The sequence below is a fragment of the Echeneis naucrates genome, chromosome 18 (assembly GCF_900963305.1).
Source record: "Echeneis naucrates chromosome 18, fEcheNa1.1, whole genome shotgun sequence".
In the NCBI taxonomy this organism is placed as follows: domain Eukaryota; kingdom Metazoa; phylum Chordata; class Actinopteri; order Carangiformes; family Echeneidae; genus Echeneis; species Echeneis naucrates.
Window position 1 is genome coordinate 6,371,451 of NC_042528.1, and position 14,990 is coordinate 6,386,440.

Consider the following 14,990-nt stretch of genomic DNA (forward strand, 5'->3'; position numbering starts at 1 on the left):
ACGTAAACATTCAAATTCTGACCTCAATAATGAAGCCATTCCTGCTCCCCTTTTTCCAGTATGACGCACACACACGAGAGTAGCATTGATCATCTCATCGAATAGCACAAAACTATTTCCCAAGGTACCATATCCATACCATACCATATTTCCAATTTCATTTTTACAGTACATCGTGGAACGCATGGGTCTCAGCTTTATTCCCCAAGAACATAGAACTAACTCCACACTAACGTAGAGCCTGTTCCAAAACACATTAAACTATAGTCAACAGTGTTGGTTAATTTGATTGAAATTGGACATCGACACGTGTAAAGCAAAGAAATGCCTGAGGCTGAAGGAGGCTTCTGTTTGTATGATGTCAGACCATCAGCTGTGTGTATCAAGGTCACAAGGCATCTTATCTGGGGAGGATGAGTAAGAGGATAAGAATGACAGTAGCAACAAACACACCCTCTGCCCACCCCCCCCCCGGCCTGTGACCCTGCCTCTGGCTGATATGGGCTTGATGTGCTGAGACATGCACAGCACTTCATATTCATAGTCAAGGCTGTAGAGATTTGCAAAAGAATTTATAAGCAATGTTTGTATCGTACCTTTCTAAAATGACTTCAGTGGTGCGGTTCAAAGAGACGACCATGGTAAATTGATCCGTGTGATCCACCTCATAATTTCTGTATTTAGCCAACCACCCATTCGTGAACTGAAAGTCATGCGCTAATGCTACTGAGTGGCATTGTCTTAATGACAGATGGATACAGACATTAATGACATTACAGAGGATGCATTTGAGTGTTTATTTGATGCCCAATGAGCTAGAAAAGAGGAGGTGAATGACGTTCAATCACCCAATTAACTTTGAAAGGAGTTGTTGCACTTAGTCTGACAATAAAACAACTGAACTTAAATAAATGCATTTAAAATAGAATTGAAGGACGTGAGATTGCAACAGCCATTCTCAATATTCACATTAAAGGACCCATGAATAGACTTGAGTTCATGCCCTTGAACCTTATTTGAACCTTATTTGTAAAAATAAAAAATATTTTAAATATTTATGTTCCTGGTGACTGTGAGCCTAATTATTTGTGCTCCTTTGAGCTGTTTTAGTTCTAAAAGAATATCTGTCTCTCTAATGTCTGTCTGCTGAGTTTTTCTTTCCTGCAATAGATGCCCCCTGTGACTTTAACCCTTTAATGTCCTGCTCAATCGTTTGGTAGAGGCCTAAAAAATGAAAAAAAAAAAAAAAAAAAAAAAAAAAAAACATTTCCAAAGCTTTTTTCTTAGTGAGGACATTTAAGGGTTAACTGATGTCTATCCTGACTGATCAATTATTTTGTGTAAAAAAACTAAACAAAAACCTGAAGTTTGAGATCTATTGAAAAAGTTATATGAAATAATGAACTGCTGAAGAATTTAAGTAGAATATCTGTCAGATACCTCATTCAGGAAAACGAATCTGAGGTTTTTATGCTTATTTCTTCACATCCGACAAAAACAAAAAAATTAAAGTGATGAATGGCTTCCTGCTAGACAATGTTAATTCAGGATCATTCGTCAGGTCAACACGAGTACGAAGCAAGATGTGCACAGGAGTTCTTCCAGTTTTTGTCTGTTTAGTCAGGTTACCCTTTACATGGTTGTAACTGACTGTAATTGGGAAAAGGATTCGGGGTAAATCACTTATATAATGGAAGGGAATCAGTCAAAGACAGCTCTTGCCAAGTATTCTAAAATGGGAACACACAGGAAGAGTTTAACATATGAAATCACTCCGCAGGCCTGAAATGACTGCGATAATGCTGATGTAATTGAAGAAAAGTGTTGGTTATGCTCCACTTGTGCAGCTGTGACAAAGCGAACGATTGTCCACAACCAAGCAGCGAATGCTTCACATTCCTACCACACAAAGTTTAGAAAGTCACATTTTCCGCTCAAATGCTGCTTCTGTCCTGCACTGTCTCGGCCATCAGCGTTAATGCCTGAGCCTCAGGCTGTGTGGATCAATATTAATTGTAGTGCAAGCCTGTTGTTATACTATAGGTCAGGGCTCTTCTCTATAAATCTTCAGCTGATGGGTGACCGTTTAGGTCTCCACAGGTTCTCCAGTCCTCCCCTCTGTGTGTTAATACTCTAATCTCCTGGTCAGGTATGATTTATTTACTAACTTAGATCTGGTAAATATTGACGAGTGCAGATGCAGAGCAAGCTGATGAAAAAGAAAACAGACATTACACAAGGTTAGGGGTAAATGGCTGAACGCAAATCATCTGTGAAGCATAAACAGGGTTCTGCTAGAAATCCTCGGTCTAAACCAGGTCAAAGTATTTAGCCTTTCACTAAATCCTCTCGTCATAGTGAAAGGCTGAGCTCCCCTAAAGGGCATATTTTACTTAAATAATGCTGAGAAAAAAAAAATTCTAATTAGAGGTTATCCACAAGGGATTACGACGATAATGACATGCCTAACATCTCTGTGGTGTTCTTTACGTCACATAGTTTCAATAGTGTGAAAGAACAAATGAATGCACAATCATTTGGTCACTCACACACATATCTGTTTGAATTTCATTTCTCCAACAGACAGCTCTTTCTCCTCCTATGCCAGACTGGATTGATGACTTTTTGGGACCCTGCCAGGGTCATCCTCACCTCCCACCTGGTCATCAGAGCTAATAGTAGGCTTGCAAGACTAGACACACTCAAACTCCCTGGAGCACCTGGTTTCATCAGATCTCTGCAGTCATTTAAAAAATAAATTAAAAATGAAGCCAGGCCATAACATGCTGGACTTTTATCTCACCAATTGGGGCTGGCTAACATACTTGGGTTCAAAAAAATATAAGGGCACTGTCTGGGAGCTTTGTACATATATATATATATATATATATATAAACTTTTCAGTCTTGATCAATAATGGGATGTGTTGGCTGAACTCTTTTTGGCTACACATACCTCACAGCAGTTCTTGGTCAGTCTGAGAGTTGAAATAGGGCCCGACAATGTGCAGGCAGTGATAGATCTCTCTATCTTATCCCGGACTGAGCAGCCCTGCATTAATGAATGGAACTTAAAATGCTGAATGCATTGATGAATGGCCTGATGATCTGTTAAAGTGACCTGTCACTCTACAGAATTACAGTTGGACAACAGAAAATACCCCCCAGAAACTTTGTCCATGTTGGAAGACTAATTTTGAGTCAAATTGTGCCTTTTCTCGCCTCTTTCTTCAGTTTTGGATCAGCTCTCATTTCACTCTCAAGCATAATCAGAAAACGATGGAATGACCCAATTTTCATGCTGAGCTACACTTCTTTATCAAAGTACAGAATAAATAACTTTTCTAACTGGACTCAGAGGGATATAAATACATTCAAATGAAGACAAATGTGTCATCACTGCATCTGTGCCTTGAACAAACCTTCGGAAATAATCACGTTTCCACAATTCACATATATAGGCTGTGTGTAATTGCTTGTTAGGAGGTGTCTATTCCCACTACATAACCACAGCTGAGTGAAGCATGTACATGAATCACAGAAGAATCAACCCTGTGGAATGTTTTTTTAAAAATATATCTCTACAATTTCTTAAAGTTGATATGAAAATCAAGTTACTAGAATAAATAGCTTCCCATAGCGATAACAACGAATCATCAACCCATATTTAATATGAATGTTTCTTTGTCTAGTTTAAAAAGTAAAAAAAAAAAACAACAAAAACAACAACATATCTAAACTTTTGGCCTTACCTGATCTAGAGTAGTCTGCGACACAGAGTAATCCTCCAAACCAAGTCCCTGCTGATGGATGGTGAACTCCCTGAAGATGGTGGACAACGCTCCCTGTGTGGACGGCAGCTGATAATGAAGTGTGTTGTGATGTTTCTCCTTCAAAACACTGCCTGTGAAGGTCTTCTGGACAAAGTCCTCCACTGGCTTCAAGGCAGGAGGAGAGCCGGCAACCCTTACAATCACCGTGTAGCCGTCGCCAAACCTAGAATGAGAGTTGTCAAAAAGGCATTCAGTGAAAATGAAAACCAGAATGCTCACGGCTGGTCTCTAAGTAATGAACTTTCCCCCTGCATTCATTGTCTGGTGTGATGGGTAATTTTGGTGTCTGCTGGAAAATAAGAGAAGAGAAAGGAGGCAAAAGAGACGACTATTATTTCTCTCATATTTCCCCGGCCACCTCAAGATTCCCTGAGGTGGTGATCTGGAGGTACTGATGAGTACAAGTACAAGAAAGTTCAAATCTGATGAATAAAGGCTTCCAACTTTGCAGTTAAGAGTGTTAATTTGGATTCAAGAAAAAAAGATTTGAATTGACGAGAGTATATAAGCATCACACACCTTTGTGACTTAGTAGGTATTACTGCTCTGCTATAGCGGCTGATAGCCTATAGAAATCTATGTACAGATGTATAATTTTATATGTAATGGTTCAAATGTAAATGTGGAAAGGAATGAGAGCTGCGTTTCAGCTGATCCCCTCATCTCGAAAGAGCGTTTCAGCGTCTTTCAGAAGGGTTGGTTTGACTCTTACAGGCAAGTCTCACCACTGTCATTATAAAGCTTCAAGCAGCGGTAGGCAGTTGGGTTGCACATAAATCCAGAGTTGACAGAAATTGGTGGAGCTCACTACACCAAAAAGAGGGGTGAATATCAGTTTTAAATTTGGTGAGTTGGGAGAAAGTTGACTCAAAGGGATGTTAACATTGCCTGCGTGTCTTATTGATGTGTTGATAGCCAATGTTAGTGATGAAGGTAGTTAATGATTAGGTGATATGTCAGTGTGATTACAACATGCTCCACTCCTAAGAAATGGTGTTCAATAATTTAGAATGAATTTATCATAACAATTACAAAATCTGTCAAAAAATGTAGGCACAACACCGTAATTTTGTGTTCGATCATTGATTTGAAAATGTGTCACTTCACTGCTGGTAAAACTTCACATTAGGAACAATATCCTGAACATAAAATATTGTTGCAGAGGAAAATGGGCCATAGCTAAGCTCCAAAGCTAATTAGCATTCTGCATCTTCCCAGTTGTACGCTACGTCTGGTGAGCACCAAATAAGACTGTAGCTTGTTATTCTGTCGTTAGCACTCTTATGACCCATTGTTTTCTACCTAATTAATTCCCTAATGTTGGATTTACTCATTGAAATGTCCATTGTGGGCTAGTACACAGCTACATGCAACAAGAGTCACTGGCTCCCTTAGTGGCAATTAGAGATATGGTGAATAAACTGCAGGCCCACACGATCCCAAAGGGAGCAAGAGGGAAAGTGAAGCTCTCTGCTGCCGTTGAGAAGCACAATGAATGAACCCCATGGGAAGCAGAGTCCCTTTAGTGAAAACATGACTGCTCCAAGATGAAGAGACACAGATTGTATATGGCAGTGCTTATTTAGTACTCATCTCCATAAAGAATGCATAAGAGTGTTATTTTCTTGCATTTTGGTAAGACATCAGAACTACATTATGCACTAATAGACTAATGTGCATCGACAGGAGATGACAACCTGCAACAAACCAGCATAGCCAGAACTAATGACCCCTCTCTCCTTCCATGAAATCCAGAACTAGCTCTGCCAAATGACTGAAGGGAGGACATGAGAAAGTCCTCCTATAATGTGGTGGTAGCATTGTGGACTGACACCACAGTCAACTTAACATTCAAATCACAGAAAGCAACATAAAAAATTGCACATTTAAATTGACCTCAGTGTTATGGGAAAATAAGGGCATCTCAAAATGATCCACAAATTGAAGAAAGGATTGGACGATGACTCCTATGCAGTCGATCTAGTGACATAGCATCCCTTCACATCCTGCCTACAGCATCTACAGAGAATCTGAGGACCATGCCTGCGCTGTGATCTTCTCAGGGGCTGTATGCTGAAGGTGATCAAAAGCAGTCCCCATGAAACTCTGTGGAATATTATGTAGCACATATCACAGCAAGTATCGGCATGTCAGCGCTTCATTAAGCAACTGCCCAGTGGACAGCCCTTCAACTGCTTCAAAATATACTCCACACCGACCTGAGTGCTGCTCTCCCCTGTAATGAAACACTGGTCTGTTCTAGCCATCCAGAGCACTTACAGCATGATCAACTAAAAGTCAGGACAATCATCAAAATAACATGGTCTAACCAATAACTTAGGTATTTAATTATGATACCTCAAAACAGATTACTATCATTTGTTCACATCAATCGGTATCCAAACTTCTAAGTGTAATATTTGCGTAACTATATTCCATCACCATAAGATTATTACACATATTTTTCCATTTAATTGGTCATAAAATAACTACAATTAGATGGGAAGTTATAAAAGAGGACACTGTATGTTTGGTTGGCTCCTCATAAGGTGGAGAAAATGTATCGCGGCTGCTCTAGATGCTAAACAGTTCAGATATTTGTGGATTACTGGTGGCCAGTCACAGAGAAAGTACAGTTCTGCTTCAGATGCTCAAAGGTGCCAGCTTTGTAAGTCTCATCATAGTATCTTTATTTGGCGCAAATAGGATAGCAGTTGCTGACCCAAGCGCTAAGAAATATTTAAAACAAATACATGGGGAAATAAAAGGAAAACACAAAATGGAAAAATAAAAATTGGGAATATTATATTCAATCACTATAAAATCTACATCTTAGGGTGGGTGAGAAGTGGGTTTTTCAAAAATGAACAGTGAGGAAACCTGGCTCATATGGATTGGCAAAGCGTTTTGGGGGACCAACCCCCCCTGAGCCGGGCTATGGATGAATAAGAAAAAATAACCTTTATAGTACTGTATGTCACCTAAACACATAAAACCACCTTCCATGTATTAGCTGTTCATATATAATATAATGACACAATGTAGTACACCCTGAACATGGCACACCATGCATGAGTAAAGCTCACATTTTAATTGAAATATAACCTGAGCACTTGTCCCATTGTGTGAAGCTGCATGATTTTGGATGATTTTTACACGATGCAGCACACTCCACAGGCTGAAATCAGACACCACCACCGCCACAACATCTCAGACATCCCGACACATCAGGCTTAATTCATCATCCAATCAGGAGTATGACCAGGATCCACTTGTGTTTATTACAGCCCGCAGCTCAAGAAATGTGCTTTGTCTCTGGACTGCCAAGCTTAGCCAAGATGCAAAAACATTATTGCAAAATCCAATAAGGGCAGGAAGCTCTGTGGCAAAAGGGTTTGGCAAAAGGGATTGAAGTATATGTGGGAAATGAAATGCTGCTTGTCAGTGACAGTAAAAGGGTTTATCAATTAGCTTCCCCTCATTTTCTCATCTTCCCTACCTTCTTTTTATTTCCTTTCTTTGTGCAGCCACACGGGGACTTCCCGCAACACTTTGGGAAAAATATCTTTCTTTCATATTCATCATTTCTATTCTGCCTCTGCATTCACAACAAAACAAGTTCTTTAATCTTTGATTCACTGTCTGTCTTGGCTCTCCTAAAATAAACTCTGCCTGTGTAGGGAGAGGTAGGCTTGGGTTTTGAAATAGTGCACGACATTGTGTGGTCATAACAATGACACTGCATACTGGAAACAATGGATTTTAGTAACTGATGATTTATAAAATAAAAGCACAATCTTTCCAATTTGAGGTTGAATACAGCCTTAAAGAAAATAATGAGTGGATTACATTTAAAGTCAAGGCTGCACCACATTGTCAAAACCGATCCTTTCATAATATTTTACATTAGAAATATGATGCAGCAGCTCAGCACAGCGCGGATGAGCCACTGTCATGTCTACGCTGCAGCTCGCCCTCCTTCATTTTCATTATTCCACCTCAACCCTCTCCTCCACCCATGTCCGCTGGAAAGTCGTTCTTCCATGTAATTTAAAACAAACAACAGCCAGACACAGATAAGGGCATGACAGGCAGAAAATAATTCCGCTGCCTTCCTTCATCTGAGGGAGACTAGAAAGGTCATCCTAACCACTGCCAAACCTTGTATTTGTGTCTGCAGGGGGGAGGGCGGACGTGGGGCAAGAGGTCACAGTGTGACTCGGGTGGTTTAGTGCTTTGATCAGGCAGGTAGTCACCCCAAAAAAACTTTTGTGTGGAAAGGCAGTACCAGAGCTCCAGTCAGAAGCTCACCTCACAGTGAAGGATGGATGAATAGACAGGTGGATGCAGGGATGGATGTGGCAGGCGATCTTTGTTGAATCAGTAAAGGCAAGTTTTAAAATGTGACAAGGTGTTCAGAAATGTTTCAATATATTATAACAGGTAAGTTTAGAAGTGAGAGTATATCTGGTGAAAGTAACTGAATAAGTGAAAAATAAGATTGTACTCCTGACCATGATGAAAGTTGTTTAGTATTCCTCAGTGACAGCTTTCAGTGATTAAATGTGTGTGCTTCTTATTTTATGTGCTTTCACGGTGTTCAATATAGTGTGCCAACTGTAACCTAACATGAAGACCATCATCTGGCCTGTAAAAGGTCTTGTTATAGTTATTTCAACGATGTACACATGAGCAAGGACCTAATAAAACACATTTGCAGACTTTGAAGGACTGGATGCAGATGTAGAAGAAAATTTTGCTTTGATACAAAAAACAGTTATGTTGACAAGAACTACGTCTTCACATAAATTACCAACTATCAAGGGTAAAGATGCTGTGTACTGTGGGTGCAGGTGGCTCTCAGATACAGTATACGTACAGTATACCATCTGTGTCTGTCAGCGTAGCAGCCTTAATTACACCTGCATCACCGAAGCATTGTAAACTGTAAAGAGAATTATTTTGTCATCCATCTCTGCTGGTGAGATGCACTTAAAAGCCATAAACTCTTTAGTTAATAGCACACCTGCAGAGCTGACACAGACTGAGTGGAAAGGAGTTTATTGGACTTCTCAACGTCAACTTCAGGGGATTGATCCAAACTTTTTAGACACCACTCTTGTAAAAACTCTCCTCGCCCACAGCGCATTACCTTAATGCATTAAAGGCACTTTATCCCCCACTTTTATATCATGACGTGCTGAAGCAAGGAGAAAATAATACTCCAGGCTGCGGTGTGTACTTATTGCAGGTACCTTATGAAGCCGGAAGATATGAATGATATCAATCAGTGAAAAATCCTGCATTGGCTAGTGGGTGGCCTTCCTCACTGACAAGATTATAGGGGAGCTTTGAAGCTGTTTTTATTGGTTCCTCCACTTCATTTGGGTTTACTTAACACCTGGAAGCTTTCATACCACACACATCGCCATGCTAAAGCCCTATTTACAGCCTCTTGCACACCCCCCCGCCCACTTTTTTATTCCTCCTCTTCTCCGTCAGCCTTTCATAAATTCTTCAAAGTGTGATTAATTTGAAGAGCTCAACATCAGGACAGGACAGGAGGATGTTTTTAACAACCATGGTGAAAGATAATGAACAAGGTTCTTGAAATAGCCTCCCTACTGTTCAGGTTCCATCACCCAAAACAACACTCCAGCCCCTCTCACATTCTAAGCACCTCTGGAGCAGTCTAAATGGATTATTTTGGCTGAGTTGCAGCTTGATTGATACACAGAACCCGGGTTGTTAGAAAAGCAGTTGGGGATCTCAGTGATAAAGACAGGGTCAGCACTGAACCAAAGGGGGCAGCACTAACAAGCACTTGGATGGCTGGGTTGGAAGCCTTGCCACCTGCGAGAAGCAGAGGCAGGAATAAATAGAGTAATATGGTGAGGGGTTTTTGAAGGAGAGTGGTTTGGGGGAGAAGATGGTGGGGGGACTCGGGCTGCAAATATGGGAGGGTGGACATGTATTACATATGAGCAATAGGGGGTGAAAATGTGAGAGTTACCCCCACAGTGAGATTCTGCACTCCTTTCAAGGGCTCGTGATGAAAAAGAGATGAAGCTGCAGGCAGGGGAGGGGAAGGCCACCCCCAACTTCACAGGTCATGCACTCGCGCCATGTGACAGTCGTGCGAGCCACCAGCTTCAACTGTGCCCCTCCCACCGCTCGACTTCAACCCTTGCTGTGTGATGGAAGTCTTCTCATCTGCAAACTGGCAACAGCTTGTACATTAGTGAGGCTCCTCCATGCCCACATGATGGACTCAAACATGAAATATTGGTCATTCACTTTTTCACCCAGCAAAGCTGGATCGATGAGAGCTGACCAACGTAAATGATAGTGGATGAAATGCAAGAGGGGTTGGGGGAAGGGCAACATGGTAGCACAAACATGCGGTGGAACAGTGAGGAGAAAAGAAAACAGAAAAGACAGACCTTAATTGCCTTTTCAGTCATTAACAGGGTCCCACACCTCATAAAACATTAATTACACAAAGCGCTTTGGAGATAGGGACGCTTAATTAGAAATTATTCACTGCGTGACGAGAACTGAGCGATAGCATTTCAGCAGCATGTAAATTGTCTGTGTGAGATCTAAAATAAGCACAGCAAAAATCGGTGTAAACGTCATGCTTATCTCACTTTCTCTCATTTGCTTGTCTTGTGAAGTGCAGTTCCCTTTTACCTGATAGCACACTGAGTGAAGTAGGACATGTGTTTAACCCTCTGTCCTCCTCCCTTGTTTGCTGCCCCCCCCCGTTCACTCCCATGGCTTTTACCTATCCTATACCACCTGTGTGCTTCATAAATTATTTACACCATCTTGCTCTTCCCCCTGCAGACAGGGTCTAATTGACACAGAGGAGCTGTCAATTACCACAACATCTGGGAAGGACTGATTGGTACATTGCTCTCCCACTTCAGCCATTTGCCTCTCAATTCTCCCTCGTTCTCACTCTTTTTAGCCCTATCTGCACTCTACTCTTTCTCCCTCCCCAGCGATCTAAAAGCACAGCCAATGATATGACATTAACGCTCTTGATGAGAAATACCCTTGACACTGTTGCCCCCTCTTCGCTGTTCCAGGCATTTCCCCTAATCCCTTGTATGACTTGAAAAATGTTCTGCTCCACCCCTCATCCCAGGTGTATTGATCTTTCTCTCCACCCAGCGATTGCCACCACGTATTCCTGTCGTCAGTGCAGCTCTTGCGGGGGTGCCTGTGAGTGTATGTGTGTGGAATGTCCTTCCTCTTACAAGATCACACAATGGCGTGGTAATAATGTCACCAGACTGTACCTAAGGTAATGGATCGGCCTCACTCTTACATGCTAGGCTTGGGGCATAAGGGCTGGCCTTGGGAAATGTCAGATGAATATCAGAGCACAGACCTGAGGTCTAAAAGTTAAGGGCAGGGGATATCTGCTATGAAGATGTAGCACAATACATAAAGAGGCATGTATAAAACCTATTAAAAGCGTGCATAAGGACAGGGAAGGTGCTGGAAATAATTTATGGGTCCAGAGAGAAACAAATGTGAAAGTGCGATAACGGAGAAAGACTGCGACAGTAATCTGAGGCCACAGACCACACTGTCTGCACATTAGCTGTGTGTAAGGATGTTTTCCTGTGAAATCAATAAAATCCACACTATCTCCAGCAAGGCCATCTTTAGGTTGGTGCCCCAAAGTATATGGACCAAGAAAGTTCCTGGTAAGCAAATTAAATGAGTACATTATAGTAACTGTGCATACGCTTCAAACTGACAGGTAGAGATACAAAATGACACAAATGCATTAAATATTAGGAACAGTCTGACATTTTGCAACATAAGCTGAGTCGGGTGAGAATGTTAATGCCACTCTTATGTGTAAAAAATAAATATTAGGCCAACTGCTGATTTGCTTAGCATAAAGACTGCTCCAAGGTTATGGAGTCTGCCTATCACCACTCTCAAAGGTAAATACCATTTGTCGCTTGTTTGCTACACAAAGGTAAACAAAAACAGATAACTGGTAATTAGTCTCTGTACTGACAAAGACTAATACCAAATATCAGAACATACAGCTCTGATTGGGTTAGCAGTCTTCCCACGATGGCTAAGTCTTGACAAGAGTGTTTACCAAAAAGTTGAACTAGAACTTTAGTCATTAAGACACAGGGGTTTATCTGAGGTTGTATGATAGTGTACATCATAGCTAGATAGATATATTTCGTTCGTCTTTGTGTGTTTCCTTCACAGCCCCTCCGAGTCGCACCAATAAATGATACAGGACGGATATGCATTCTTTTCTTCTCTCTCTTGAAAAACTTGAATCATATTCTTTTCATTGCCAATTTACACGGACTCATGTTATTTATATATACCGTATAAATAACAGAGTAGCTCAGTGGGAGAGGGGGATTTCTTTCATCTCAATTCAAGGAGCTTCAAAGATTTTTGTGCGCTTTTTGTTGTCTTATTTTGTACTCTTGCTGTAACGCAATCTATGGCAAAAGAAGGACCCTTACCTGCTCTTCAGATGCTGGATGCTCCCGAGACACTTGAAGTGACCGTTTACCATGATGGCCATGCGTGTGCACAGTGCTTCACACTCTTCCATACTGGTGAGAGAAAGAGCAGGATATTTTGCGGCATAAATGGGAAATAACAATAATACCAGATGCTTGAGTCCTTTCCTTTCCAGATAAAAGACAATAATTACTTTGTGTAATTGGGATATTTTTGTGATGCCTGTCCTTCTCATTCAATTCAACTGTGGTGGATCCATAACAAGAACACAGACGGTCTTTATGATGGATAAAGCACCATCAATTTTAGATTATTGTCAACTCATTATTTGATGAATAAAGAGCTCGACTGATTCCCTTAGACTTTCCTCACTTCCACTTTCAATTAGGATTAGAGCATTTTTACATGTCCACTTTGACACCTTAAATGGACAACAGATTTGAGAATTAGAGGGGGAGAAAGGGACCATCTGTAGTTCTCATTATCTATTTTTTCTTTTTTTTTCTTTCTGAGCTGGAGCTGGCGCACGAGCCATTTGTAGTTTAGGCAAAACCTGTGAAGCCTTTCTGAGAAATGCCGCAATTAGGATTATGACTTTGTAAAACCTGGTGAATCTGCCACTTAACAAAACACAACCACCTGGTAATGCCATGGACGATTTAATGCTGCTCAGCCACACTGCCTAGGACAACAACAAATGCTTTTATATTTCGATTAAGGCAACACGTATAATGATGGTAATGTATACCAAACAAAACAACAGCACAGATTATTCACATGAACTGCCAGAAGCACAGATGACACAAAAGGTAATTTGGCAAATGGTATAATGAATAGGGACATGAATTGTTAAATGTTCCATATCTATCTGGACCATCAGGTTTTAAATTTTACAAAATATGATGCATTCCAATTTTCTCCTCATTCTAAACAATGTCCCAAACCAGAAAACTTAACAAAAAGGCTCCGGGACCGATATTGACAGTTTCTCTTTTCATAGTTGGAAAATAAACAAGTATTCATTATGCCCTTATGCTTCACGTAAGCTTTAAAGCAGGGTGTCACTATTAACTGCCAAACTGGAAACAATACTTTTCAACTGAGGTGTAGTTCAAAGCAATCATAATTCCAACATTTAAAATGAATATTCGTTTTATGGACAAACTGGTAGGTTTGCTTTTACATAGTGAAGAGACAAAATGTTTCAGCCTCATCTTAGTGGTGAAGTGTGATGCTGCACCTGTGTGATGTGAGGATGACTGAGCGTCTCTCTCTGATGACACTGAGGATACAGTCCCACAGGAAGCGTCGGGCCTTGGGGTCCATCCCAGTAGTTGGCTCATCCTACAAGACACGGAAAGTCTTAAAATCTGTTTCCATTTCTGCACATCGTTGACGAATGTAAGATGTCATGTTTTAATGTGTGTAATGACGTGTGTGTGTTTGATAGTGTGTTACAGAAAAGGCAATACCACAACACAACAAAACCACATTTTGTATTTATTAGTGAGACAGCTTTTAAGATATTATCAAAACAGTAATAGAAGGAATTTCTGAGCAATGTGTACAGTAAGGTCTAAAGAAAATAAATGTGCATTTTTTCCTCCTCACAATAAATAAATAAAATGAACGTGCATTTTTTTTGTTTGCATATAAACATACATCAAAGGCTGGAGAAGGGATGGAGAGACAGACCTGGGGGAAGAAACAGGATGTATAGGTAGAATTTTTGTGAATTCTGAGTAGACTCATACACAGAATGGAGACACATCCTGAAGCCCTCTCCAACATAGCACAATACACACACACACACACAGTCTCAGTGACTTGCTTTTTCTTTTTCCTCAGGGCTAGTCTGGCCATGCACGATTAGAGAGTGACAGTACTCAGTCCATTGCATGGTTTCGTTCCAAGCCTGGTTCTCCCTCACTAGCACAATCCTACAAATCCCATGGGGTATTTCCATCACCGTGCCCAATGTGTCCCTGTGCAAACCGTATGTGGCACTGCCTCGAGGCCGCCTGGACTCCCTGGGCTAGCACACAATACTGAAACTGACACAGACACTGACAACGCATTATCCCACTGCCTCAAAGTGAAGGCTAGGCTGGCTTAGGCGAGTAAATAAGGAGGTTTGGATTGGAGCAGCTCTACAGCCCACAACTGAGCCAGAAAACAGAAATGTCTGGAAAGATTATTCAGTAAATGTCATTTTTTTATGGATTGATTATTACTAGACAGACAGTTATTGTGGAATAATCGGGAGAATAGCTGTAAATTATGCAAAATAATGCATTTATTAAAGTTCATATGCAAGAAAATGAAATGTCAAGATGTTGTACATTTCATATCATTTGAGGGTATTAACTAAATATATTGTCTTTCTGCTTCATTTGACCATGGGACGTGGTTGGATAACAAGAAAAAATTGCAATAGTTATAACGAACACTTATTTGATAGAAGGAAAGTCCCCAATGTCATTTAAAGTAATTGAAGTTTGTCCCTCATGATAACATGGACAGAACTTCCTAAGTCACATTTAAGCAACCAAATTGAAAGCATGTGATGCAATATATTCTGAGTCATACTTTCATTAATCTTCCATCGGTGAGAAAATGCTTTTGCCCTCAGTTTTAA

The 14,990-nt window shown here is 40.7% G+C and overlaps 1 protein-coding gene across 1 annotated transcript in view; it reads right to left on the reverse strand.

Annotated features, from left to right (window-relative positions):
* The window catches only part of LOC115059288 (ATP-binding cassette sub-family A member 1), a 125,975-nt gene that overhangs the window by 2,762 nt on the left and 108,223 nt on the right, over positions 1-14,990 (reverse strand). Inside the window, exons 46-48 of the mRNA XM_029526947.1 lie at positions 13,593-13,696; positions 12,352-12,444; positions 3,752-3,995 (exon numbers count right to left, since the gene is read on the reverse strand). Coding sequence (XP_029382807.1) covers positions 3,752-3,995; positions 12,352-12,444; positions 13,593-13,696 — 441 coding nt within the window. The remainder of the gene's footprint in view (positions 1-3,751; positions 3,996-12,351; positions 12,445-13,592; positions 13,697-14,990) is intronic.